At 50.2% G+C, this 24379-nt stretch overlaps 3 protein-coding genes across 3 annotated transcripts; 2 read left to right on the top strand and 1 right to left on the bottom strand.

Annotated features, from left to right (window-relative positions):
* Positions 1 to 8043: 8043 nt before the first annotated feature.
* Positions 8044 to 8847, bottom strand: LOC103652419 (F-box protein At5g46170). Its single transcript, XM_008678007.1, has one exon. It carries the CDS (start codon positions 8845 to 8847, stop codon positions 8044 to 8046), a length of 804 nt encoding a protein of 267 aa, XP_008676229.1.
* A 479-nt stretch (positions 8848 to 9326) lies between these two features.
* On the top strand, positions 9327 to 11273 carry LOC100381723 (uncharacterized). Its single transcript, NM_001346982.1, has one exon. It carries the CDS (start codon positions 9376 to 9378, stop codon positions 11104 to 11106), a length of 1731 nt encoding a protein of 576 aa, NP_001333911.1. The 5' UTR covers positions 9327 to 9375; the 3' UTR covers positions 11107 to 11273.
* A 1199-nt stretch (positions 11274 to 12472) lies between these two features.
* LOC103651054 (exocyst complex component EXO70B1) lies at positions 12473 to 15115 on the top strand. The gene is made up of 2 exons (XM_035966389.1): positions 12473 to 12926; positions 12999 to 15115. The coding sequence occupies exon 2, from the start codon at positions 13150 to 13152 to the stop codon at positions 14776 to 14778; it is 1629 nt and encodes a 542-aa protein (XP_035822282.1). The 5' UTR covers positions 12473 to 12926; positions 12999 to 13149; the 3' UTR covers positions 14779 to 15115.
* Positions 15116 to 24379: the final 9264 nt, after the last annotated feature.

Below are 24379 nucleotides of genomic sequence, written 5' to 3'. Positions count from 1 at the left end.
TCCTAAGCAAAATGTTGTGGGAACCAAGTGGGTGTTCCGCAACAAACAAGACGAGCACGGAGTGGTGACGAGGAACAAGGCTCGACTTGTGGCAAAAGGTTATGCCCAAGTCGCAGGTTTGGACTTTGAGGAGACTTTTGCTCCTGTGGCTAGGCTAGAGTCCATTCGTATCTTGCTAGCATATGCCGCTCACCATTCTTTCAGGTTGTTCCAAATGGATGTGAAGAGCGCTTTCCTCAACGGGCCAATAAAGGAGGAGGTGTACATGGAGCAACCCCCTGGCTTCGAGGATGAATGGTACCCCGACCACGTGTGTAAGCTCTCTAAGGCGCTCTATGGACTTAAGCAAGCCCCAAGAGCATGGTATGAATGCCTTAGAGATTTCTTAATTGCTAATGCTTTCAAGGTTGGGAAAGCCGATCCAACTCTTTTTACTAAGACTTGTGATGGAGATTTGTTTGTGTGCCAAATTTATGTCGATGACATAATATTTGGCTCTACTAATAAAAAGTCTTGTGAAGAGTTTAGCAGGGTGATGACGCAGAAATTCGAGATGTCAATGATGGGCGAATTGAACTACTTCCTTGGGTTCCAAGTGAAGCAACTCAAGGATGGCACCTTCATCTCTCAAACGAAGTACACACAAGACTTGCTAAAGCGGTTTGGGATGAAGGACGCCAAGCCCGCAAAGACTCCGATGGGAACCGACGGACACACCGACCTCAACAAAGGAGGTAAGTCCGTTGATCAAAAAGCATACCGGTCAATGATAGGATCGTTACTTTACTTATGTGCTAGTAGACCGGATATTATGCTTAGTGTATGCATGTGTGCTAGATTTCAATCCGATCCTAAGGAGTGTCACTTAGTGGCGGTGAAGCGAATTCTTAGATATTTAGTTGCTACGCCTTGCTTCGGGATCTGGTATCCAAAGGGGTCTACCTTTGACTTAATCGGATACTCAGATTCCGACTATGCTGGATGTAAGGTCGATAGGAAGAGTACATCGGGGACGTGCCAATTCTTAGGAAGGTCCCTGGTGTCGTGGAACTCTAAGAAACAAACCTCCGTTGCCCTATCCACCGCTGAGGCCGAGTATGTTGCCGCAGGGCAGTGTTGCGCGCAACTACTTTGGGTGAGGCAAACCCTTCGGGACTTTGGCTACAATCTGAGCAAAGTCCCACTCCTATGTGATAATGAGAGTGCAATCCGCATGGCGGAAAATCCTGTTGAACACAGCCGCACAAAGCACATTGACATCCGGCATCACTTTTTGAGAGACCACCAGCAAAAGGGAGATATCGAAGTGTTTCATGTTAGCACCGAGAACCAGCTAGCTGATATCTTTACCAAGCCTCTAGATGAGAATACCTTTTGCAGGTTGCGTAGTGAGCTAAATGTCTTAGATTCGCGGAACCTGGATTGATTTACAGCATACATGTGTTTATGCCTTTGATCATATTCCTTATGCATTTTGTTGCTTATTTATGGTGATCAAGTTGTACAAACACTCCCCGGACCTCACAAGTTCGTTGCAAAGTGATGCACATGTTTAGGGGGAGATGTGTTACAACTTGACCCTTTGAGACTAACCATGTGCTTGAGTTTGCTTGTTTTAGTCTCAAAGGAGGCTTGAAAGGGAAAAGGTGGACTTGGACCATGAAAGACTTCCACTGCACTCCGATGAGAGGGTAACTTATTCCAAGTTCATCTCATGTCCTCTTATTGCCTTTGTATTCTTATTGAAGAATTTGGTGAGGCAATGGGGTTCTGGGGCCAAGATTGATCCCGTTTTGGTGCTTGATGCCAAAGGGGGAGAAAATAAAGGCCAAAGCAATAGATGGATCAGCTACCACTTGAGAAATTTTGAAAATAGTAAAATAGAGCTTTTGTTTTGTGAAAACTCTTGCACTGTCTCTTTTGTCAAAAGTTGGTCTCTTGTGGGGAGAAGTGTTGATTATGGGGAATAGGGGGAGTTTTTGAAATCTTTGATCAATCTCTTTTGGAATGACTCTCTTTATGCTTCAACATGTGTGTTTGACTTAGAGATAGAGATTTGAGTTTGATTTGCAAAAACAAACCAAGTGGTGGCAAAGGATGATCCATATATGCCAAAATTGAATCAAAATAAATTTGAGTTTTATTTGAAGTGATATTGCACTTGTTCTAGTTGCTTTATGTTGTGTTGGCATAAATCACTAAAAAAGGGGAGATTGAAAGGGAAATGTGCCCTTGGGCCATTTCTAAGTATTTTGGTGATTGAGTGCCAACACAAGTGCTTAAATGTGAATTTATGCTCATGGATGGACAAAGTGCAAATCAAGAGTAAAGGTATGTTTCTAAGCCTTAGTATATTGGTTTTGTGTACTAATATACTTGTCTAAGTGTTAGAAACAGAAAGAAGAAGAAAAGAAAAGAGGTGAAAAAGGCTTGGCTGTGTACAGCCAAGACTCAGCTCAGTCTGGCACACCGGACTGTCCGGTGGTGCACCGGACAGTGTCCGGTGCGCCAGGCTGACTCGGCGTGAAGTGTCCGCTCTCGGGAATTCGCCGACGGCGTACGGCTAAAATTCACCGGACTGCCCGATGTGCACCGGACTGTCCGGTGAGCCAACGGTCGGCCAGGCCAACGGTCGGCCGCGGAATCTGCGCGCGACACGTGGCCGGGCCAACGGTCGGAAGGGGGCACCGGACTGTCCGGTGTGCACCGGACATGTCCGGTGCACCAACGGCTCCCAGATCTGCAACGGTCGGCCGCGCCATTCTAGGAAGGAAATCGGGCACCGGACAGTGTCCGGTGTGCACCGGACTGTCCGGTGCACCGGTCGACAGAAGGCAAGATCAGCCTTCCAGATTTGCTCTCAACGGCTCCTAGCTGCCTTAGGGCTATAAAAGGGACCCCTAGGCGCATGGAGGAGAACACCAAGATTCCTACATCATTCTTAAGCACCAAGACATCAATTCCGCGCATTTGGTTCATTGTGATAGCATCTAGAGCTCTTGTTGAGTTGTGAACTCATTGAGTAGTGTTGCGAGCTCTTGTTGCGACTTGTGTGCGTGCTGTTGCTCTGATTTTGAGTCTTGTGTGCGTTGCTAGTTCCTCGCTTACTCCGTATTTCTTTGTGAATCTCAAGTGTAAGGGCGAGAGGCTCCAAGTTGTGGAGATTCCTCGCAAACGGGATACTGAAAGGCAAAGCAAAACACCGTGGTATTCAAGTTGGTCTTTGGACCGCTTGAGAGGGGTTGATTGCAACCCTCGTCCGTTGGGACGCCACAACGTGGAGTAGGCAAGCGTTGGTCTTGGCCGAACCACGGGATAAACCACTGTGCCATCTCTGTGTTTGATCTCTTGTGGTATTGTGTTTTGTTGAGACTCCTCTCTAGCCACTTGGCGATTATTGTGCTAACACTTAACAAGTTTTTGTGGCTATAAGTTTAAGTTTCACAGGATCACCTATTCACCCCCCCTTTAGGTGCTCTCACCCACCTCGGGCCCTCATCCTCTCCTGTGCGCGCATCACCGCCGGGAACACCGACACCACCGGGAGCCGCCCGCGTCGACCTGGTCGACGACTACGGCTCGGAGCCCACATTGTGGCCATAGATGATCTACGAAGCTCATGGAGCGTATCTGTTGCCGTTTCGGGTGGAATCGTGTGCGGGGCGATGCAGAATTTCTCGCCAGAGATCACACGGCGCCGCCGAACCGCACTCTGCCGTGGCCAGCGCCGCTTGGTCATCGATGTCTGGTGAGGACTCCCTCCCTGTGTTCGCCAGGTCCTTTATTACATATTGCGCACTGTGGATTGGGATCTAGGGCGTGTCTGTGTAGTTTCGCCGTGCTCCAGCGAGCTCTGCGGTGGGGGAAGCAGGGCGCCGCCGGGTGCCGTGACCGGAGAAGGGGGGGCAGGCCTTTCGGCCGTCTGATCTTAACGGACGACTGGATTAGAATCGGGCGATTACTCCTGGGCGATTTGATTAAGACCGTTGGATCGGATCGGACGATCGACACGTGCATCGGACATCATTAAATCGTAAACGTAGATCCAGGATCTGAGGGCCCAGAGTGAATCCAGGATCTAATCCTCATCGTCGGATGTTGATCGGACGACTGTTAGCGCGAGATACCCCTTCGGCTTGCGCTTTGCAAATAGGACCCTCTGGTTAAATGAAATAAACCCGCCGTCCACCGCGGGTTGAATCAGAGTCTGGGATATTTTATACATTAGTCCATGTGTTTCTCTGTTATTGGCGCCCAGTCCTGAGATCAGTAAAACAGGAAAAATAGATTAGAAAATAGATTTTTAATATAAAAATAAATACAGAAACTTGTTTAATCCATAAGAAATTCATATTAAGTCCAAATTAGTTCATTCTGATTTCTATAATTCTGTAATATTATTATTTATCACATAGTACATCTGTTTTGACATGAAAGTCACATTAAAATTTATATTCTATTTAATCTTGTACAAAACACATAAAATCATTAGAAATTCATAACTTTCTCATTTTAACTTCAAATTGAGTCATTCCAGTTGCAATAATTTTATTTTAATATTGTCTACCAACCAGTAACATTGTTTAGCCATGAAACTTGAATTAAAATTGTCCATTCGAATTAATATATTCTAGGTACTCAATAACTCCATAAAATCATAACTTTCTAACTGTAACTCCGAATTTAGTAATTCTTGTTCCCACGATCTCGTAGCGACGCGTAGATTATTATTACACAATTTGTACTTATGTTTGGTGTAATGTTAATTTTGTCTATACAATGTTTCTTACGACTAGCGTGAGGTCACGAGTCATCTGAAGATCATCCTGGTACCTGGAATCTCAAGTCCTAGGCAAGTTGTGCCCTTGATCACTTCTTTTACCCACTCATGTTCTAATTAATCATAATGATCTGCATAGGTTAATTTTGATGGGACCTAATAGGTTACCCTAGTTTGTCTATCTTTATGCATTGTTTACCATTGAACTTTTTGGGTAGTACTTGCTAGTGCTATATGTGGTTTTGGGCATTGAGATACACATTATTCATGATTATACTTTTGTTATCCGTTGTTATTTACTGTTCATGTCAAGATCATTAATGTTAATTGGAACATAGAGCTTAACTTGAGAAACACGTGCCACCACAAGGGTTTATGGACGCCCTTGGCTGATTAATTAGGAAAGCTAGTGGAGGACTACCTTACCCGAAAAGGGCAAGGGCAGTAGGGGAGTGGTCAGTGTAGGGAGGTCCTTGGTTGATTTTGCTGCGATGGCGGTCAGGCAAGAACCCTGCATTGGAGCTTCCTATAAACTGTAGCGGGTTTTCTGAAGCTAGTGGAACTTTGTAAAGGCCTCGTAGTGTTACCCTGCCTCGCCTCATCGGTAGAGGTGTATGGGAAGTCGCGATCCCTTGGCAGATGGGTAACATGACTTGTGGGTAAAGGGTACCACCTCTACAAAGTGTAAAACTGGTATACTAGCCGAGCTCACGGTCATGAGCAGCTCAGGACTCTCTGATGATTAATTTATGGAACTAAATTCAAATTGTCATATGCATTGCATCGTAGGTGATGTTGTTACTTTTGTTCTACTATTTAATTGGGTTGGTATTTACTTATACTTAGTAATTGCTAATAAAATTTTGACCAACTTTAAAAGCAATGCTCAGCTCTAACCATCCTCTTTGGTAAGCCTTACACTTCACGTGAGCTCCCACCTTTGGCGAGTTCATGCACATTATTCCCCACAACTTGTTGAGCGATGAACGTATGTGAGCTCACTCTTGCTGTCTCACACCCCCACAGGTCAAGAACAGGTACCGCAAGATGAGGCGCATGGAGGATGCTGCGATGAGTTCGTGAGAGATCTAGGCCGTCGTCTCCCAGTCAACTTTGGGTTGCTGGACCGTTGTCTCCTTATAATGTAATTATTTATTTATTTTGTATAGAACTCCTGTTATGTAGTAAAGATGTGACATTCGATCCTGTGCCATGTTTCATCATATGTGTGAGACTTGGTCCCAGCACACATGGTGATTATGTTCGTGCCCGGGTCTTGGTGCCCCGAAATCCGGGTGTGACAGTCCCAAACTCCCTCTTGGCGGATGCTCCCGACATCACTTCGAGCGGTTAGGCTCTAATGAAGCACCGAGCTCTGATACCAATTAAAAGTCTCCTAGAGGGGGGGTGAATAGGGCGAATCTGAAATTTATAAACTTAAACACAACTACAAGCCGGGTTAGCGTTAGAAATATAAGCGAGCCTGAGAGAGAGGGCGAAAAACAAATCGTGAGCAAATAAAGAGTGAGACACGATGATTTGTTTTACCGAGGTTCGGTTCTTGCAAACCTACTCCCCGTTGAGGTGGTCACAAAGACCAGGTCTTTTACAACCCTTTCCCTCTCTCAAACGGTCAATTAGACCGAGTGAGCTTATCTTCTCAATCAAACGAAACACAAAGTTCCCGCAAGGACCACCACACAATTGGTGTCTCTTGCCTTGGTTACAATTGAGTTTGATCACAAGAAGAATGAGAAAGAAAAGAAGCAATCCAAGCGCAAGAGCTCAAATGAACACAAATGTCGCTCTCTCTAGTCACTATTTGATTTGGAGTGATTCCAGACTTGGGAGAGGATTTGATCTCTTTGGTTGTGTCTAGAATTGAATGCTAGAGCTCTTGTAATGTGTTGAAGGTGGAAAACTTGGATGCCATTGAATGTGGGGTGGTTGGGGTATTTATAGCCCCAACCACCAAAATGTGGCCGTTGGAAGGCTGCTGTCGCATGGCGCACCGGACACTGTCCGGTGCGCCAGCCACGTCAGCCAGCCGTTGGGGTTCGACCGTTGGAGCTCTGACTTGTGGGGCCTCTGGGCTGTCCGGTGGTGCACCAGACAGGTCCTGTAGACTGTCCGGTGCGCCAACTGCGTGTGCTCTGTCCTCTGCGCGCGCAGGCGCGCATTAAATGCGTTGCAGTCGACCATTGCGCGCGAAGTAGCCGTTGCTCCGCTGGCACACCGGACAATCCGGTGTGACACCGGACACTGTCCGGTGCCCGGTGAATTATAGCGGAGCGGCCTCCCATTTTCCCGAAGGTGACAAGTTCAGCGTCGAGTGCCCTGGTGCACCGGACAGTCCGGTGCGCCAGACCAGGGTGCCTTTTGGGATGTCTTTTGCTATTTTTGTTTGAACCCTTACTTGGTCTTTTTATTGGCTTATTGTGAACCTTTGGCACCTGTAAAATTTATAGACTAGAGCAAACTAGTTAGTCCAATTATTTGTGTTGGTCAATTCAACCACCAAAATTAATTAGGAAAAATGTGTAAGTCTAATTCCTTTCAGCTATCTTCAGCGTTTATCCATATTTATACTATATTTAAATTTTACTATACGAACAGTACAATCTACCGTACAGAATAGTGTAAAACAGTGTTTTTAGATAAAATTTGAATAGACCGGTGGCTGACGGCATTACCTTTGGCTTGACGAGGTTGAGTAGACCTCGGATTTGGCGGTGGGTACCCGATCCGAATTCGCACCATTCGATAACCGGTGTCTCCACTCCGGTCCGAGACTCCGAGTAGTGACGGGCTGATAAACCGAGTTATTTGAATTTGTAACATTCTCGTCGGGCGGCTTCGCCACTTTATTACTCCGCAGCCGTGCTTCGCCAGTTTGGTATTATGGAGAAAACACCCGCGCCAGTTTGGTACTGTTAACGTCTCGTGCTCTGTAAGCGTCTGTTTTGTTGCGTTTGATGAAGCTTGTGTATACCTATGTACTAATCTACCCCTAGCTGCGAGCGAGAGAACAGACGGGAGACTTCGCGCCGGAGACTCGCCCGCGCCGCCGTCTGCGTTCCGCGCGGCCACATAACTCGTTCACTCTGTGCCACGCCTCCCTCCCTGCATTCCCCTTCAGATCCAGTCTCCCTCCCTGCATCGTGCTCGGCGGCATCGTGAAGCCCATCCAGGCGCTTGGTCAGATCCTCTCACCCGCCAACTCCGCCTCCGGCTTTTCGGCATGGAGCAGAGAGGCGCGCAGACTAGAAGCCGTTCATCTCGAGCAGGTAGGCGTGGCGCTTGCCGAGCGTGGCCACGGCCTCCTTCATGGGCCCGTCGGCGTCCGTCAGCGCCACCCGCTCCAGGGTGGGGTGCTCCTTGACGATCTCGCGGAGGAGGTAGTGCCTGGTGGCCGCGGCGATGAGGGAGCTGATGGTCCAGACGGCGCGCAGCTTGAGGCCGCCGTTGGTGTACAGGGACTCCGGGATGCTGCCGCCGTCGTCGTCGCCCGCGGGGGGAGCGGAGGAGGGGGCGTGCGGCGGTCCCGCGGCCGCGGCGCGGTCCACCCTGGTGCCGTCGAGGATGACGCAGCTCTGCAGCGTGCTGCCGAACACGGCCTTCCACCTGAGCACGACGCCGTCGTCGGTGCCCACGTCGGAGACCGGGAGCTCCATCCGGAGGCTGCGGATGCTGCTGAAGTTCCTCAGCACCTGGGCGGGCGAGTGGTGCTGCTGCTGCTGCTGCGCGTGCTTTTGCGGCGACGCGGACTTGGCGTCGCAGTGCGCGAAGGGCTTGAGCACGGCGAGCAGCACGGACTCGAGGAGGTGCGAGAGCGCGGCGCGCGGGCGCGGCGCCCCCGCGTCGGCGGCGTCGGCGGGGATGACGCGGTCGATGCGCAGGCAGGCGTCGTCCACGAGCGGGACCAGCGCGCTGAAGCGGCGCGACACCGCGGAGCAGCGCCCCAGCGACCGCGCGTCGGCCAGCTTGTTGAAGATGAGCAGCACGAGGGAGTCGGGCACCCGGTCGAAGTGGTCCTCGCCCTCCGCCGCCGCCGCCCTCCAGAGCATCGTGGTTACAGCGAGGGGCAAAATTGATTTTTACCGTAGCTAAGGAAAGGTTAAAGAGGCCGGTAGATTAACAGTACCAAACTGGCGCGGGTGTTTCCTCCATAATACCAAACTGGCGAAGTACGGCTGCGTAGTAATAAAGTGGCGAAGCCGCGTGACGAAAATGTTACAAATTCAAATAACTCCTGATAAACCCCCACGGCAACACAATCGCACCCCACCACGGCCCTCTCCGCCGCATACTCAAACCCTAGTCCGAACCTGACGCTGATTGACGGGAGGGGAGAAGCGTCCGGCGACCACGCTCGGCGCCCGATGGCGGAGAACGGCGAGGAGAAGCTGCTCGCCACGGTGCAGCACATCGTCCAGACCCTTGGCCGCACCGACACCATGACGGAGGATATACTCAAGGTCTTCTCCAACTATGACGGCCGCCTCTCGCTTGACAAGCTATACGCCACGCGCGCCGCTGCTGCGGCGGCCGCGGTCGGAGGGGCTGGGGAGCGCTCCGTGCCAGCCTCGCCGCCCATGCCGCCCCCTCCAGTGGCGCCGTCGGCTGCCGCGGCCATGCCCCCGGTGACGTCGCTGGAGCGGACCGTGCGCACGCTGGACCGGCAGATCTCGCAGTTCGTCGCCATGGATAGGCTCATATGGGCGGACTCAGCGGACGCGGACGCGTTCCTAGAGGCGGTGGACGACCTCATCGGAACCGTGCAGGAGCTGGATGCCGCCGGGACCAACCGCGGGCTGCTCGACCGCGCCGACGAGCTGCTGAGCCGGTGCATGGCCCGGCTGGAGGACGAATTTCGGGCTCTCATCGAGCGCCCCGACGACGCGGCGCCTCAGGTTACCGGTGGGTTCGGGTCCGATGAAAGCGAGGAGGATGAGTACGACGCGGATGACGGCTTTGGCGACGAGCCAATCCCAATCGCGAGGCCGGTCTCGGACTTCGACATCGTTATAGATGCTCTTCCGCCGGGCTCGGTCTCTGATGTTCACCAGATTGCCCGGCGGATGGTGGACGCTGGCTTTGGCCGCGAGTGCGCCGAGGCATACGCGGCCGCACGCCGCGGTTTCATCGACGAGAGCGTCGCTCGCCTTGGCATCCGTTCCCGTACGGTCGACGAGGTCCACTCCTTACCATGGGAGGAGCTCGAGTTTGACATTGCTCGCTGGATCCCAGCCTTCAAGATGGTGTTTCGCATCCTAATCCCCAGCGAGCGCCGCCTCTGTGATCGTGTCTTCGAAGGCCTTGCTCCGTACGGCGACCTTGCCTTTGTTGCTGCCGTGCGCACCCAGGCGCTTCAGCTTATTTCATTCGGAGATGCAGTTGCTGCTGCCAGCCGCGCGCCAGAACGGCTCTTCCGTGTTATTGACATGTATGAAGCAGTACGAGACCTCCTTTCTGACCTCGATCCTGTCTTCTCTGATCCCTACTCTGCAGCTCTACGTGCTGAGGTATCAGCTGTATGCAACACTCTTGGCTCCTCAATCAAGGGTATATTCATGGAGCTGGAAAATCTCATCCGCCGTGACCCAGCCCGTGTTGCTGTGCCTGGTGGTGGTATACATCCTATCACTCGGTATGTCATGAACTATCTCCGTGCTGCTTGTGGTTCACGGCAAACATTGGAAGAGGTGATGGAAGGTGACTTGGGTGCTGTTGGCACAGCGGCTATTGCTGTCGACCCTGATCGCCCTACTTCGTCGCTAGCTGTGCACATAGCTTGGATCATGGATGTGCTTCACAAAAATTTGGAGACCAAATCAAAGATATACAGGGATCCACCACTTGCTTCCATATTCTTGATGAATAATGGGAAATACATTATTCACAAGGTCAATGACAGTGAGCTTGGGGTTTTGCTTGGTGATGAATGGATGAAGCAGATAATGAGCAGGGTGCGCAGGTGGAGTGTGGAGTACCAGCGTGGGGCCTGGGCAAAAGTCATATCAGTGCTGCAGACCGGAGGTCCTGGCGTTGGCAGTATCACTGCAAAATCCATGCTTCAGAAGATGCAGATGTTCAACAGCTACCTGGAGGAGATTTGCGCGGTGCAGTCAGATTGGGTGATTGCAGATGAGCAGCTACGAGCAGATGTTAAGTCAGCGATAGTGGATTCTGTTATGCCTGCATATAGAGGCTTAATTGGGAGATTGAGATCATCTCCTGAAGCTGCCCGAGACTTGTTCATCAAATACACCCCAGAGGATGTTCAGGAACGCATCCAACATCTATTTGAAGGGGTGGCCAAGTGATTAGTCTAGCTATTTTAGTGGATATCACAACCTTAGTTATGGTGACATTTTGGACTCAATGATGTGTTGCAAAAAGGCTGGACTTTGTCTCAGATGAGGAAATGCTATTGTCTCCAGCTGTGTAAAATCTGTAGGTGTTTCTGTATCAAGTATCAACTGGTAATTTTAACCTATTGTGTCAGTATCGTTTGTTTCTTATTGGCTAGATTTCTCCTTTAGCTATGAGTAATTAGGGGTGCTGTGTACTTTTTACTTAATTAGCTATCTTAGTATTTCATACTCCCTCCGTCCCAAAATATTAGTCATTTTAGTCCTTGAATTTTATGTCTATATTCAAATGAATGGCAATGATATATATATATATATATATATATATATATATAACATACATTAAATATTGTATGAATCTAGTAAAAATGCTAAAACAACTAATATTTTGGGACGGATGGAGTATTTAGGGGCTGTTTGGTTCGTGGCTAAATATGCCACACTTTGCCTAAGGTTAGTCGTTCGAATTGAAGAACTAACCTTAGGCAGAAAAGTTAGGCAAAGTGTGGCAAGTTAGGCATCAAACCAAACAGGCCCTTAGTAACTTGACATAGTGAATAAATTATAAAGGCAGAACACTCTTTCAATACCACTTCTACAGCTTTTTACAATGGTCAGTGGTATCGGTGATAGGTCTTATTGTAGGAACTAGGAACAATTGCTAGTTAATCTACTCTATTGTCTCCTGCATTTTTGCCCCAACTGATCCAATCATGATTCTTAAATCTTCAATTTTATTTACCATTTGTGTATGGATTGACATCATAAGGTTGTAAGGTTATGACCATCAGATCGTGCATATGGCCGTGCAATTTTTTGTACTGTAGATTGCACTGTTTATAAAGTGAAGTTTGAAATAGGGGATATGGATGAGTAAGCTAGAAAGTTGTTATGTGTTATAGATTGAACCACTATACGGGATTCCATTACTTAGGTTCTAGCTATGGATGGATTGGTCTTGGATTTTGACATATGTGGTCGTGAGACAGCACATCCTTGAATTTAGTAATTAGTTCCCATGAAGTCCTCGAATCACAAATACAAGTCCATTAGGACAGCGACAGTCTCAATATTACACTTTGACAAGCAATATTATTGTAAAAAGTATTATCTTATATAGAAATTGATATATATATATATATATATATATATATATATATATATATATATATATATATAATATTATAGAATAATTCTTTATGAGGGATCTAGTAGCATTGAATTTGTGTTGTCAATCTATATGAATGTTGAGATATTGATAAAGGTAAAAAAGATTTAGGCAGTGGGGCCCTCTGCTCATCCTTTACCTCCTCGAAGCTCAATTTCAGAGAAGAAGCCTGTGTGAACCAACCCTTTTACTTCTTGTAGATTTCAGAGAAGTATTGTTTTCCCCACGCAAACCTTTGTGTTGGTTCTCAAAGCTTGCCTTTCAGTTTTTAACTACTTGATGTATTGGTTGAAAGAAAAGTCAGAGGAGTACAATTGCCACGAAGTGATGCTTGGTGGCTGTGTGGTTGGATGTTACTATCCTGAGGTAAGCTCGTCGTGACTTGCGAGTTGCGACACCCCAAGCCCCCAACAGCATTGTTGGATGCTAATTCTACGGTTTTGTCCGTATCCACAACTCATTGCACATAAATTGTGATTTCGCATCATTCGGTACATCATTAACTCATCTGTGTATATGGAGGTCACGTTGGATGTATGTATCTAAGGCGCTCCTAGGAAGACAAAAGTTTTGCATCCTTAATTTCAGATGCGCTTTCTGCAAGGTACGTGTTGCACTCAGTTCTTTTGTGATACGCATATGAATATCAAATGTTTGAACTGGTCCGTTTTGGCAGCTAACTAGAGACTGGAGATGATTGAGCTGCGCTGCGCCGCGCCATCCTCTTCTCTGAATTGCCCTGAAGACTTAGGAGGCTCACAAATCTGAAGCTTATATAGATCTGCACAGGCTTAAGGAGTGTTTGCTTCGTAGCATTAGTGATTGGCATGGATGAAACCCTGCAAGCACTCGATGATCTGATCTCCCAGTTCCTGAGCCTGGACCGGTCCCTCTGGTCCAGTTCTGACGATGCCGAGGCCTTCTTAGAAGCCGTGGACGAACTGACTTCCACCATCCATGGCCTCGAGAGCACCTCAGCGGACCATGCGCTCCTTGAGAGCTTTGACCTCCTTCTAGAGCGATGTTCCGCGAGGCTCAAGGATGAGTTCCAGCGTCTGGTGGGCACATCCGGCTTCAGCGACGACGACCATGGTGACCGCAGTTCCAAGAGAAGCCAGAATGAAGACGCCAACGACCACACCTTTGTAGCCCAGCCAGTCAGAAACTTTGACATCATCGTCGATGCCTTGCCGGAGGGCGTAGTCACCGAGGCAAACCGAGTCGCGAGAAGGATGATTGCTGCCGGTTTTGGCGATACGTGTGCGGAGACCTACGCCTCTGCACGCCGCAGCTTCATTGACGAGAGCATTGCTCGACTTGGGGTTGACGCTCATTGGGAAGAAGAAGAATTGTGCAATAAGTCAACAACAGCATGGGAGGAGCTCGAGACTCGGATCATGCGCTGGATACCTGCAACACGCGTTGTGTTCCACATCTTGATCCCGAGCGAGCGTCACCTGTGCGACTGCATCTTCGAAGGATTCACATCCTACGCTGACCTTGCCTTCGCCACCGCATGCAGACCTTTCCTCCAACCCCTGTCCTTCGCTGAAGCTATCGCTGCTGCTGCCGGACATAGGCCGGAGAGTCTCTTCCGCATGGTCGACATGTACGATGCCTTAACCGATATCCTTCCTGTCCTTGACGAAGCCTTGGATCACGAGGTCGTGGCTGCTCCTCGTGAACGTCTTGGACTGTCAATCAAGGGCATATTTGTGGCTCTAGAAAAGCTGATACGCGGTGACCCGTGCGAGTCTTCGCCGCCAGATGGTGGACTGCATCCGATAACCAGGTACGTGATGAACTACCTCATGGCAGCCTGCGTGTCTCGCCACACTCTGGAGGAAGTGATGCTCGTGGAGTTCGGTCGTGCTGATGAAACATGTCCAGTCGACCCTGACCGTCCCACGTCGTCACTGGCGATCTGCTTTGCTTGGATCGTGGACGTGCTGATAGCGAATCTCGAGTCCAAATCCAGGATCTATGGTCACGCTCCTCTTGGCTGTGTCTTCCTGATCAACAACGGGATCTACATAATCAAGAAAGTCAGTGGATGCGAGCTTAAGATCTTGCTGGGCGAGGATTGGACCAGGGTGATGTCTGCGAAGGTTCACCAGTGGGTGCTGGAGTACCGCCGGGCTACCTGGGGCAGGGCCGTAGCAATACTTGAGACTGACAGAAGACCTGGCAGTAGTTCGAGTAGTGTTATGCTAGAGAAACTGAACCGCTTCCATACCTTTCTGGAAGCCATCTGCCAGGTGCAGTCACGGTGGGTACTGGTGGATAAGCAGCAGGCAGTGGATCTGAGCGTTATGGTTGAGGAGCTGGTTGCTCCGGTCTACAGGGACACAGTTGAGATGTTGAAGGCAACAGAGGATGTAGGGGTTTCGTATGTGCGACCTGAGGACGTGAAGTCACGGATTCAGAGGTTGTTCAAAGCAATGGCCAAGTCATAGTAGAGTGGCTTTCCTGGCTGCTCTATGCTCTATAGACAATCTTTGTGTTGATGTATCTTGTTCTCACATGTTCAGGCTAGTAGAGTTTTAGGGTTACAGGTTCTTCCCCTTCATTGCTCTTCTCTTTTTCTCTCTTTGGCCTGCTTCAGTTTTGTAGCGGTGTTGTGTAATTCTATTCTTCTTAATGAAATGCTTGCCGAGGCATTATCAAGGCATGTTCGTAAAAAAAAAAAAACTGACTCTCCTATGCAAGGAAAAGTTCGATACTAAACTCGCTCTGTATGTGATCAAACGTCTGCGATGACTAATAGAGCATGATGTAGCTAGTATATTATTATTCCTCACTGCTAGGTTTTATTATCTTTTTATACTGAACTGACAGAGGATTCGTTTTGCATTGGAGCTGATGAATGGTATCGTAGCCTACAATATTGTGTTTAACCATTGCAATTCTGTTTTGCTTTAACTTCACTTGTAAAATGCATACCTGACATCCTGGGCGAGACTGAGTTTTTTTTGGCTGGTGCTCTTAATTCTATTGTTCAATAATCCAATAACAAACCAATACGTCATGCATAGCATGCTAGGTGACGTACGAGAAGCTCTTCTACACTGGACTTAAAAAGCAAGGAGGCAAAATAATTAGCTGTGTGCATTAATACAGGGATAGAACATTATTTGGGTATTTGATTAATTAAAACTGTGGAATGACATCTTTGACTACGCAATCATTTGTGCACCGCATCGTAAAACACATAGGATGACACATTTTTTGCAGATGGGAGTCAATGCATTGCAAAACAGAGCAACCTCTTTGTGCCCAGTCTGTTATTGCGTCTAGCCTTTGTCAGAATTTATATGGTTGACAGCAAGTCAAATATCTAGGCTAACATAAACAAAGAAGTATAATATAATAATCGTTCATTTTGCAATTGAATTACTAAGTGTTTGGTTTTCTGCCAGCCACTATGTTTTGGTGGCCAAGTTGGTGTTCAGTACTACTGCATCGGCTAGGATTTAACTTAAGGCATCATCTCTGAATTTGTGTTTCAGAACTTTAAGAGGGTATTTGGTTTGATAAATCACTCCATCTAAAATGGGATGTTGAATCATAAGTCCATTCCTCAGATTTGGTGGGATGACCCTATTCCTCATTGACAGAGGAAGTAACTGGTACAGTAAACCCTACCTGCTACAGTAACGGGTCAAATAGGGACCCCTAATGGGTCAGGCCCATATACACTCTAAACCCCCCCGCAGACGAAACACTAGCCACTGCATATGTTGGAAACTCCGTGAACACCAGTGTCGGGTGCCCCTTGGTGAAGACGTCGACGAATTGGGAGGTGGTCGGGACGTGAAGGACCCGAACAGCTCCATAGGCGACCCGTTTGCGGACGAAGTGAAGATCGATCTCGACATGTTTCGTGCGCTGGTGTTGGACCGGGTTGGTGGAGAGGTAGACGGCCTGACGTTGTCGCAGAAGACCAGGGTGCTCGTGGCCAGTGGACTGTGAAGCTCTTGGAGCAGCTGACGAAGCCAGGCCACCTCATCCACGACGTTGGCCACGGCCCGATACTCGGCCTCGGCGCTGGAGCGGGAGACGACTGGCTGGCGCTTCGACGACTAGGAGACGAGGCTATCCCCGAGGAACACGACATACCCCGAGGTGGATCGACGCGTGTTAGGACAGCCCGCCCAGTCGGCATCGGTGTGACGTGAATCTCTGTGGTCGAGGACCGTCGTAGAAGAAGCCCGAAGTCAAGAGTGCCACACAAGTACCGTAGGATCCGCTTCATCGCGGTGAGGTACGGTTCCCGAGGGTCGTGCATGTGGAGGCACACCTGTTGGACGGCGTAGGCGATGTCGGGCCTAGTGAAGATGAGGTACTGAAGTGCCCCGGCAGTACTCCGGTAACCGGTTGGATCGGCGACCGGGGAGCCGGCCGCGGAGACCTTGCCCTGCGTATCCACCGAGGTCGCGACGGGCTTACACTCGGCCATTCCAGCGCGCTCAAAAAGGTCGACGGTGTACTGCCGCTGGTGAAGAAATAGGCCCTAGGGACGGCGCTCGACGGTGATCCCGAGAAGTTGTGGAGCGCCCCCAGGTCTTTCATCGCGAACTCCTACGGGAGATAGGAGATGATGCGACGCAGGAGCCCAGGAGAGGAGGCAGTGATCACTATATCGTCGACGTAGAGGAGGTAGGCAGTGTCGGGGCCACGACGGAGGAGGAACAGAGACGTGTCCGACTTGGCTTCGACGAAACCCTGCGAACACAAGAAAGTGGCAAAACGACAGTACCAAGCCCGGGGGGCCTACTTGAGGCCGTAGAGGGACTTGTTAAGCTTGCAGACCATGTTGGGGTGAGCAAGGTCGACAAACCCAACGGGTTGAGTGCAGTAGACTGTCTCCATCAGGGTGCCGTGGAGGAAGGCGTTCTTCACATCAAGTTGGTGGACCGGCCAGTCCCGGGACAGAGCGAGAGTCAGGACAGTCCGGACGGTGGCAGACTTGACCACCGGACTAAAAGTCTCGTCGTAGTCAACCCCAGGACGCTGAGTGAAGCCCCGGAGCACATAGCGAGCCTTGTACCGCTCTAGGGACCCGTCGGCGTGCATCTTCAATTTGAAGATCCATTTTCCTGTGACCACGTTGATGCCATGGGGACGAGGTACCAGGTCCCAGGTCCCAGGTGTGGTTCACCTTGAGAGCCTCATACTCCTCTTCCATGGCACGCCACCACTGTGGATCGGCAAGCGCACCACGGACAGTCGTGGGCACCGGAGGTAGGGTCGGAGAAGAGGTCGTGGAGAGGATCAGTCGATCAGGGGCCCGAAGGACACCTGCCGCGCGCCAGGTGACCATCGGTGGATGTGGTGAGGATCCCGGTGGACGATGACGGGATGATAGGGCGGGGGCTCGGCGCGAGGGCGAACCGAAGGACCACCATGACCGAAGCGCTGGTACGTCTGGATGGGGTTGGTGAAGCGGGACGACGGGGCCGCACGTGGCAATGCGGGAGATGCCGGAGTCGGACCGAACCCGGCGGGCGATGCCGGGGCCGGATGAGGCGACGAAGGGGACGCCGAGGCCGCACGTGGCTGTGCAGAGGAGGGTGGGCCGGGGGGCGCCAGGCGACGCGAGGGACGCCGAGGCCTCACGAGGCGGTGCGGGCGCGCGAGGCGACGCAGGGGGTGCCAAGGCCGCACGAGGCTGTGCGGAGGGGAGCGGCGCTGGAGGGGTCGCGCGAGTTGGCGTGGTGGACGGGCCTGCTGGGAAGGGTGGTACGACAGTGGGGGACACGGGGTCGAGATCGAGGGACACGTCGAAGTCGGTGAGAGAGGTAGTGGAAGAAGAGGAGGAAAAGGGGAAATCCGACTCGTCGAAGACGACATGACGGGAGATGAGGACTCTGTAGGAAGAGAGGTCAAGACACCGGTACCCCTTATGGTCTGGGGAGTACCCAAGGAAAACACAGCGAGTGGAGCGGGGCGCTAATTTATGAGGGGCAGTGGAAGCGAGATTAGGGTAACAAGCGCACCCGAAGACACGAAGATGATCATATGAGGGGTGGATGCCAAAAAGAGCGAAGTAAGGAGTGGGGTGGGCACCGCCTTGGTTGGCAGGCGGTTGAGAAGGTAGGTGGCAGTGGTGAGGGCCTTAGCCTAGTAGTGAGGAGGAAGGGAAGCCTGAAAGAGCAGGGAGTGCGTGACATCGTTCGCTGTGCGAATCATGCGCTCAGCCCTACCATTCTGAGGAGATGTGTAGGGACACGACATACAGAGGTGGACGCCGCGAGAGAGGAAGAAATCACGGGACACATTGATATAGAACTCACGGCCGTTGTCACACTGGATGCTCCGGATGGTGCTACCGAACTGAGTGGAGACCCAAGCGAAGAAGTGAGACAGGGTGGGAAAAGTGTCCGATTTCTGATGAAGAGGAAAAGTCCGCAAATAATGAGAGAAATCTCGAGTATGAGTAAATAGTACTTATAGCCAGAAATGCTGATTACAGGGGATGTCCATACATCACAGTGTATCAGATAAAAAAAATGCCTGCTGCCCTAGAAGAGGAGGTAGGGAATGGGAGCCGAACATGGCGACCTAACTGACAAGCATGAAAGAGGTGCTCAAAAGATCCCCTACAACTAGAAACGGAGGTACTACGGGAGAGCTTGGACATCACATCACGCCCGGGGTGGCCGAGACGACGATGCTAAGTCACAGAGGAGGCGCCGGTGCTAGAACAGGCGGGACAGAGGTCGATGTAGAGGAAGCAGGGAGGCGAAGTGTGTAGAGGGGCCCGAGGCTGTCACACCGAGCCAGAAGGGTCGTGGTGGCAAGATCCTTCACAAACAGACCAAACGGGTCAAATTCCATAGAACAAGAGTTGTCAGTAGTGAATTGACGGACTGAAAGAAGGTTTTGAATGATATTGGGGCGACAAGGACATTGGTTAAGAGAAAAGGACCGGGAAGGACAACGACACCTACTGAGGTGACGAGTAGGGCAGAGCCGTTTCCAACAACGATGGGAGAAGGAAGGGAGGGGTGGGGGAGAGGTGGAAGACAGGATACCTGCGTCCGGCGTGGTGTGGTAGGAGGCACTGGAGTCAGCCACCCACTCAGAGACCGAGGTGGGTGGGGCCAGCGTCATCGTGGAAAAGGAGCTGGCGAGAGACTGGGCGTCCCACCCATTGGTCCAGGGCCCCCACACAGACTGAGACGGAGGCCCCGAGAGAGGGAGGAGCCCCTGCTAAGGACAGAGAGGAGTCGAGGGCGCAGCCGGCGGGGAAGCGACAAAGAAGACCGGCTGGGAGGTGGCGGGGCGAGGGGCCGCCGCACCCGCGGATGGCCCGGGCCACATGTGGATGGTGCCAGTCCACGGGTTGTAGAGGGAGGGTCAGTGAGAGCCACCTGGAGAGCTGCTTCGGCCGCCCGACGGGCCTCCACGACCAATCTTGCGACCGCAGCCGCCGCGACCACTCTTGATACCATGAGAGAGGAAGTAACTGGTACAATAAACCATAGCTGCTACAGTAACGGGTCAAATAGGGACCCCTAATGGGCAAGACCCATATACACTCTAACGCTCATATTAGTATTAACTAAGTAACTATGAGGAATGAGGTGGTGATGGATCAACTCATTCTTCACAAACCAAACCAAAAAAAAATGAGGAGTAAGAAGATGATGGACTAACCGACTAACTCAATCCCCAAGCCAAACACACTATAAGTGTGTGATCAACTTCCATCACAGCTCTGGCCTCCTAGTGCACAAGCCATATGGAGCACAATGTCTTGGTAGTCACCAATGTCCATCTTACTCTTCCTTAGCTGATAAAAATCAGAGAGCTGGCAACGATCCTGGAAGCCTCCTTAATCCCCAACGATGTCCCTGAGCCGGAGAAGGTAGTTCTTGAACTTGAAGAGGTCCACCTGCTTGGACATTGGTAGAGTATTGGATAGCTGCGACGTCTGCTCACCTAATCTTTTGAGTTACAGCTTCCCTTGGGACAAGTTTGGCATGCCTAATAATTTTTGGGAATATTTAGCTGACTTTCTGTAACTAGCATATATATTCTTATACCAGTTTCCACAAATGCCTAGTATCCTTTTTTTGTGACTGATGGTGGACGGCATGCGAAGCATGTGCTGGTTAGTGCAGAATTTGGCGCAGAGTGAACATGCCAAGCAATTTCTGGTACTTTTTTTTACAAAAAAAAAAAAAACCTTGGAGTTCAGATTCCTCTTCCAGATCTTTGGGGTGTGCTTCAGGTTCCTGTACTGAGCATCCCGATATGGTTTGGCTCTAGCAAGGTGGCAGCGATTTTGGTTGCTATCCCATTTGTTTCGCACGAATATAACTGTTTTGCTTCTTATGATACCTTAAGGGCGACTCTGATTTTCTTTGGAGTGAAGGCTTCTACTTTTCTTGTTGTTTTCCCATCTTGTTTCAAGCAAATGTTTTTCCGCAAGAAAACAACTTACAGATCAAAATTTGCTGTAGGGTGTAGTGTACACGCGATACACAATTACACAAACAACAATATATGGATGATGTATTGGCGTGTACACTTTGCTGTGTGTACACTTTGTCCCGACTCCGACAACCACCTACGAACCCAAACGAACTCCTAATTGGTTGCGGTGTGTTGACGCCTTTTCGGAGCGTCAAATACTCAAGAAAAACCGGCGGCGGTGCTCTCTGATCAGGCACGGACGGTCCGCGGTCTGGGCCGGACGGTCCGCGGTATGGGGCCGGACGGTCCGCGACCTGGCGCAGGGGCTAGGGTTTCCTGTCTGACGGCCGGACGGTCCGCGCCCTGAGGCCGGACGGTCCGCGCGTGCGCAGGGGCGGCGGAAGATCGCCGGCGGCGCTTGGATCTCGCTCCCGGGAGGGACCCCGTCGGGGAGGAGAGATCCTAGGGATTGTCTAGGCTCGGGCCGGCCGACCTAGACTCCTCTAATCGGCGTAGAGTCGAAGAGAGGCGAAGAATTTGGGGATCGAGAGGCTAAACTAGAACTAGACTAGAACTACTCCTAATTGTACTGGAAATAAATGCGAATAGAAGTTGTATTGATTCGATTGATCATCACAAATCGGCTGTATACCTCTCTATTTATAGAGGAGGGGGGCTGGACCCTTTACAAACTAATTTCCGAGCTTATCCCATGATTTTAGCTAACAACCGTAGCACAAAACTCGGAACCCTAATCTGTTCTGCGCACGCGCGGACCGTCCGGCCCACAGGCGCGGACCGTCCGCGCGCTCAAATTGGTGCTCAACATATGCCCCCCTGCCTTTTGGTGGAGCTGAGCGAACCAAAAGCAACTAACTCGATGTTATCACATCGGTTTTCTTAGGCATCTTGCCACTTACTAGGATGGTACGCAGTGGTCTTGGTCTCGGACGTGACCCCTTTAGCTTTGATCGAACTGTCGGTCCCAACACCGTCGAGCGTCATACTGATTCTGACCAATCTGTCACCTAGCTTTTCCTAATTTTCCAAGTGTTCTGGCGTAGCTTCGTAGTCGACCAGGTCTTCTCCTTGCAGGTCATCTTCCTCCATGGGTGTCGGCACGTCGTTGCAGGTGTCATGGTTTATTGCGGATGAGTCGGCCTCAGGGGTCGGACGGTCCGCGCCCTGTACGGTTGGTCCGGTCTTTATAGCCGGACTGTCTGCTATACCAGCAAAGAGCTGCACAGTTGCTGTTTTATTTTCTGTCTTTATGGCCGTTTGATTTTCCTCAACGGCCTTTGGTCTCCATCTCTTTTGTGGTGGCGGATACTGCGGATGTGTGTCATTGAATATTTTTTCCGCCTCCTTCTTCTAATTCTCCTTTGCTCTAAGGCGCTGTAATTTTCGCTTTTGCGATCGTGTCAATCCCGATGGGCACCATCGGGGCATGGAGTATTTTGGATCGGCTATTTTATTGACAGTCGTACTTTCTTTTTTGTTTGTGTTGGCCGATTCACCAAAAATCATCGGCCCTTCGTTATTTTGTTGTACGACGACATCTGTCGTTCCTATTTTAATGACGTCTCCCTTTTTCGTACTGTTGGAGGTTGTAGCTGTATGCCCCCCCCTGCCGGATTAGTCAGCCTTTGGGGCCGAATTGTTCGACAATCTTGCTGGGCATGTGCTCGTGGACCAGATTGAGGGGCTCTCAATCGGTCTTGTACTGGAGGTGTCAACCTATTGAATACAGATGTTTGGGGTGCCCCCCAAGCGGGGTACTGTGGCATCCCAAATGGGTATGGTGGCATGCCCCACATTTGATTTGGGACGTATGGTGGATGTATGTATGTGTATGAATATGGCATAGGTGGATATGGTGGTGGAGGTGTCCATGCAGGTACGTTAGGTCTTAATTGAACATTATGACCTCCCGTCCTTTCCGATTGGTGTGGTGGTCCAATGGGCCTAACCTGCCGTCGTACCTGGGTGGGTAAGCGAGGTCCCTTTGGTGGCCGGTCGCTGGGGCCAGCCTTCTTTTTCACATATTTAGACAATAATTGATCAAAGGTCGGGCTAGATTTTACCAACCGACCAGTTGCCTTGAACGTGTTAGTTTTCCACGTACCTATTTCTGGTCGTCGTGATTTGAAGGTACGTGGTCGCCGCGGCTCTTCGACGTTGCTGGACCGTCCACCGGAACGCTTCGGACCGTCCGGTGATGTTACGGACCGTCCGCGCCTAGACACCGGACCGTCCGCGATGCGTAGTATGGGTTCTCGCGCATATCCCCTTGTCTGTGCTTGCCCCCCAGTGCTGGAGTTTGTGATGGTTACCTTCAGTGTCTCCCCTCCATCAGGAGTCTTCTCGGCCATCACTTTCCTGCAAGAAATTTTGTTGTTTCCATCGGCCTCCCGTGCGTTGCCGATGATGACTTCTTTGTCTTTGCCCTTATCGGCTGTGTTGGGCCGAATTAGGACCTTTTTGCCATTAAAGTCGATCACATTCATTGGGAAGGGCTCCGTGTCCTCCTGAAATTTCAATCGTCCCTCGTTAATGGCCGATTGGATTTGTCGTCGGAACACATTACAATCATTAGTGGCATGGGAAAATGAGTTGTGCCACTTGCAGTATGCGCGACGCTTTAGTTTGTCGGCAGGTGGAACGATATAATCAATTTTAATGTTACCATTTTTTAGTAATTCATCGAATATCTTATCACATTTGCCGACATTAAATGTAAACTTAACCTCCTCCTGCCGTTCATTCTGAACTGACTGCAAGGAGGAGCAAGCCGAAGATTTGGCCTGCTCGGGCCAAACTATTTCGGCAGTGTAAACTTTCTTTGGTTCATCGTCCGAACTACTTTGATTGTGTTCTACTATATGGACATTATGATGAACCGTTTTGACTAGTTCTTTGCTTCGGCTTTCACAAGCCGAAGCTCTCTGATGTAATTGTGCTAGAGTAAAGAACTGGATGCCTTCTAATCTCTCTTTTAAATAATAGCGCAATCCATCAAAGGCTATTTCCGCCAGTTGTTTATCTGTTAAATGAATTTGAAAGCATCGGTTTCTCATATCCCGGAATCTCTGGATATAATTACTAACCGATTCATTCTTTTCTTGTCGTAGAGCCACTAAGTCTACTAAATCTAGCTCATAATCGCCAGAGAAGAAATGTTCATGAAATTTTTGTTCTAAATCTCCCCACGACAAAATGGAATTAGGAGGGAGCGTGGCATACCATGTGAATGCAGTCCCTGTTAAAGATAATGAAAATAAACGCACACGGAATGCTTCGGTGTCGGCCAATTCTCCTAACTGTGCTAAGAACTGGTCTATGTGCTCACGCGTGCTCTTTTCTTGGTCACCCGAAAACTTTACGAATTCGGGTATTTTGGTCCCCTGTGGGTATGGGAGTCGGTCAAACTTGCTATCATAAGGTCTCTGATATGACTGCCCCTCGGGGACTATACTAACTCCGAGCTTATCTCGGAACGCCCCAGCTATTTCCTCCCTTACTATATCGATGGCAGCCGGTGGGAGACCATCGGCTCTTTGATCCAATATGGGTGAGTTTTTTTGGATGTTGGTGTGTTGTTTTCCTCCCCATTGGTTTGGGTTTTGCGACGCG

The sequence above is a fragment of the Zea mays genome, chromosome 3 (genome assembly GCF_902167145.1).
Source record: "Zea mays cultivar B73 chromosome 3, Zm-B73-REFERENCE-NAM-5.0, whole genome shotgun sequence".
NCBI lineage: Eukaryota > Viridiplantae > Streptophyta > Magnoliopsida > Poales > Poaceae > Zea > Zea mays.
The sequence above is the reverse complement of the archived record's forward strand: the minus strand, read 5'-3'. Positions and strand labels throughout refer to the sequence as shown.

Coding starts and splice junctions, on each gene's coding strand:
- LOC100381723 (NM_001346982.1), top strand. CDS start 9,376: ATGCCGCCCCCTCCAGTGGCGCCGTCGGCTGCCGCGGCCATGCCCCCG.
- LOC103651054 (XM_035966389.1), top strand. CDS start 13,150: ATGGATGAAACCCTGCAAGCACTCGATGATCTGATCTCCCAGTTCCTG.
- LOC103652419 (XM_008678007.1), bottom strand. CDS start 8,847: ATGCTCTGGAGGGCGGCGGCGGCGGAGGGCGAGGACCACTTCGACCGG.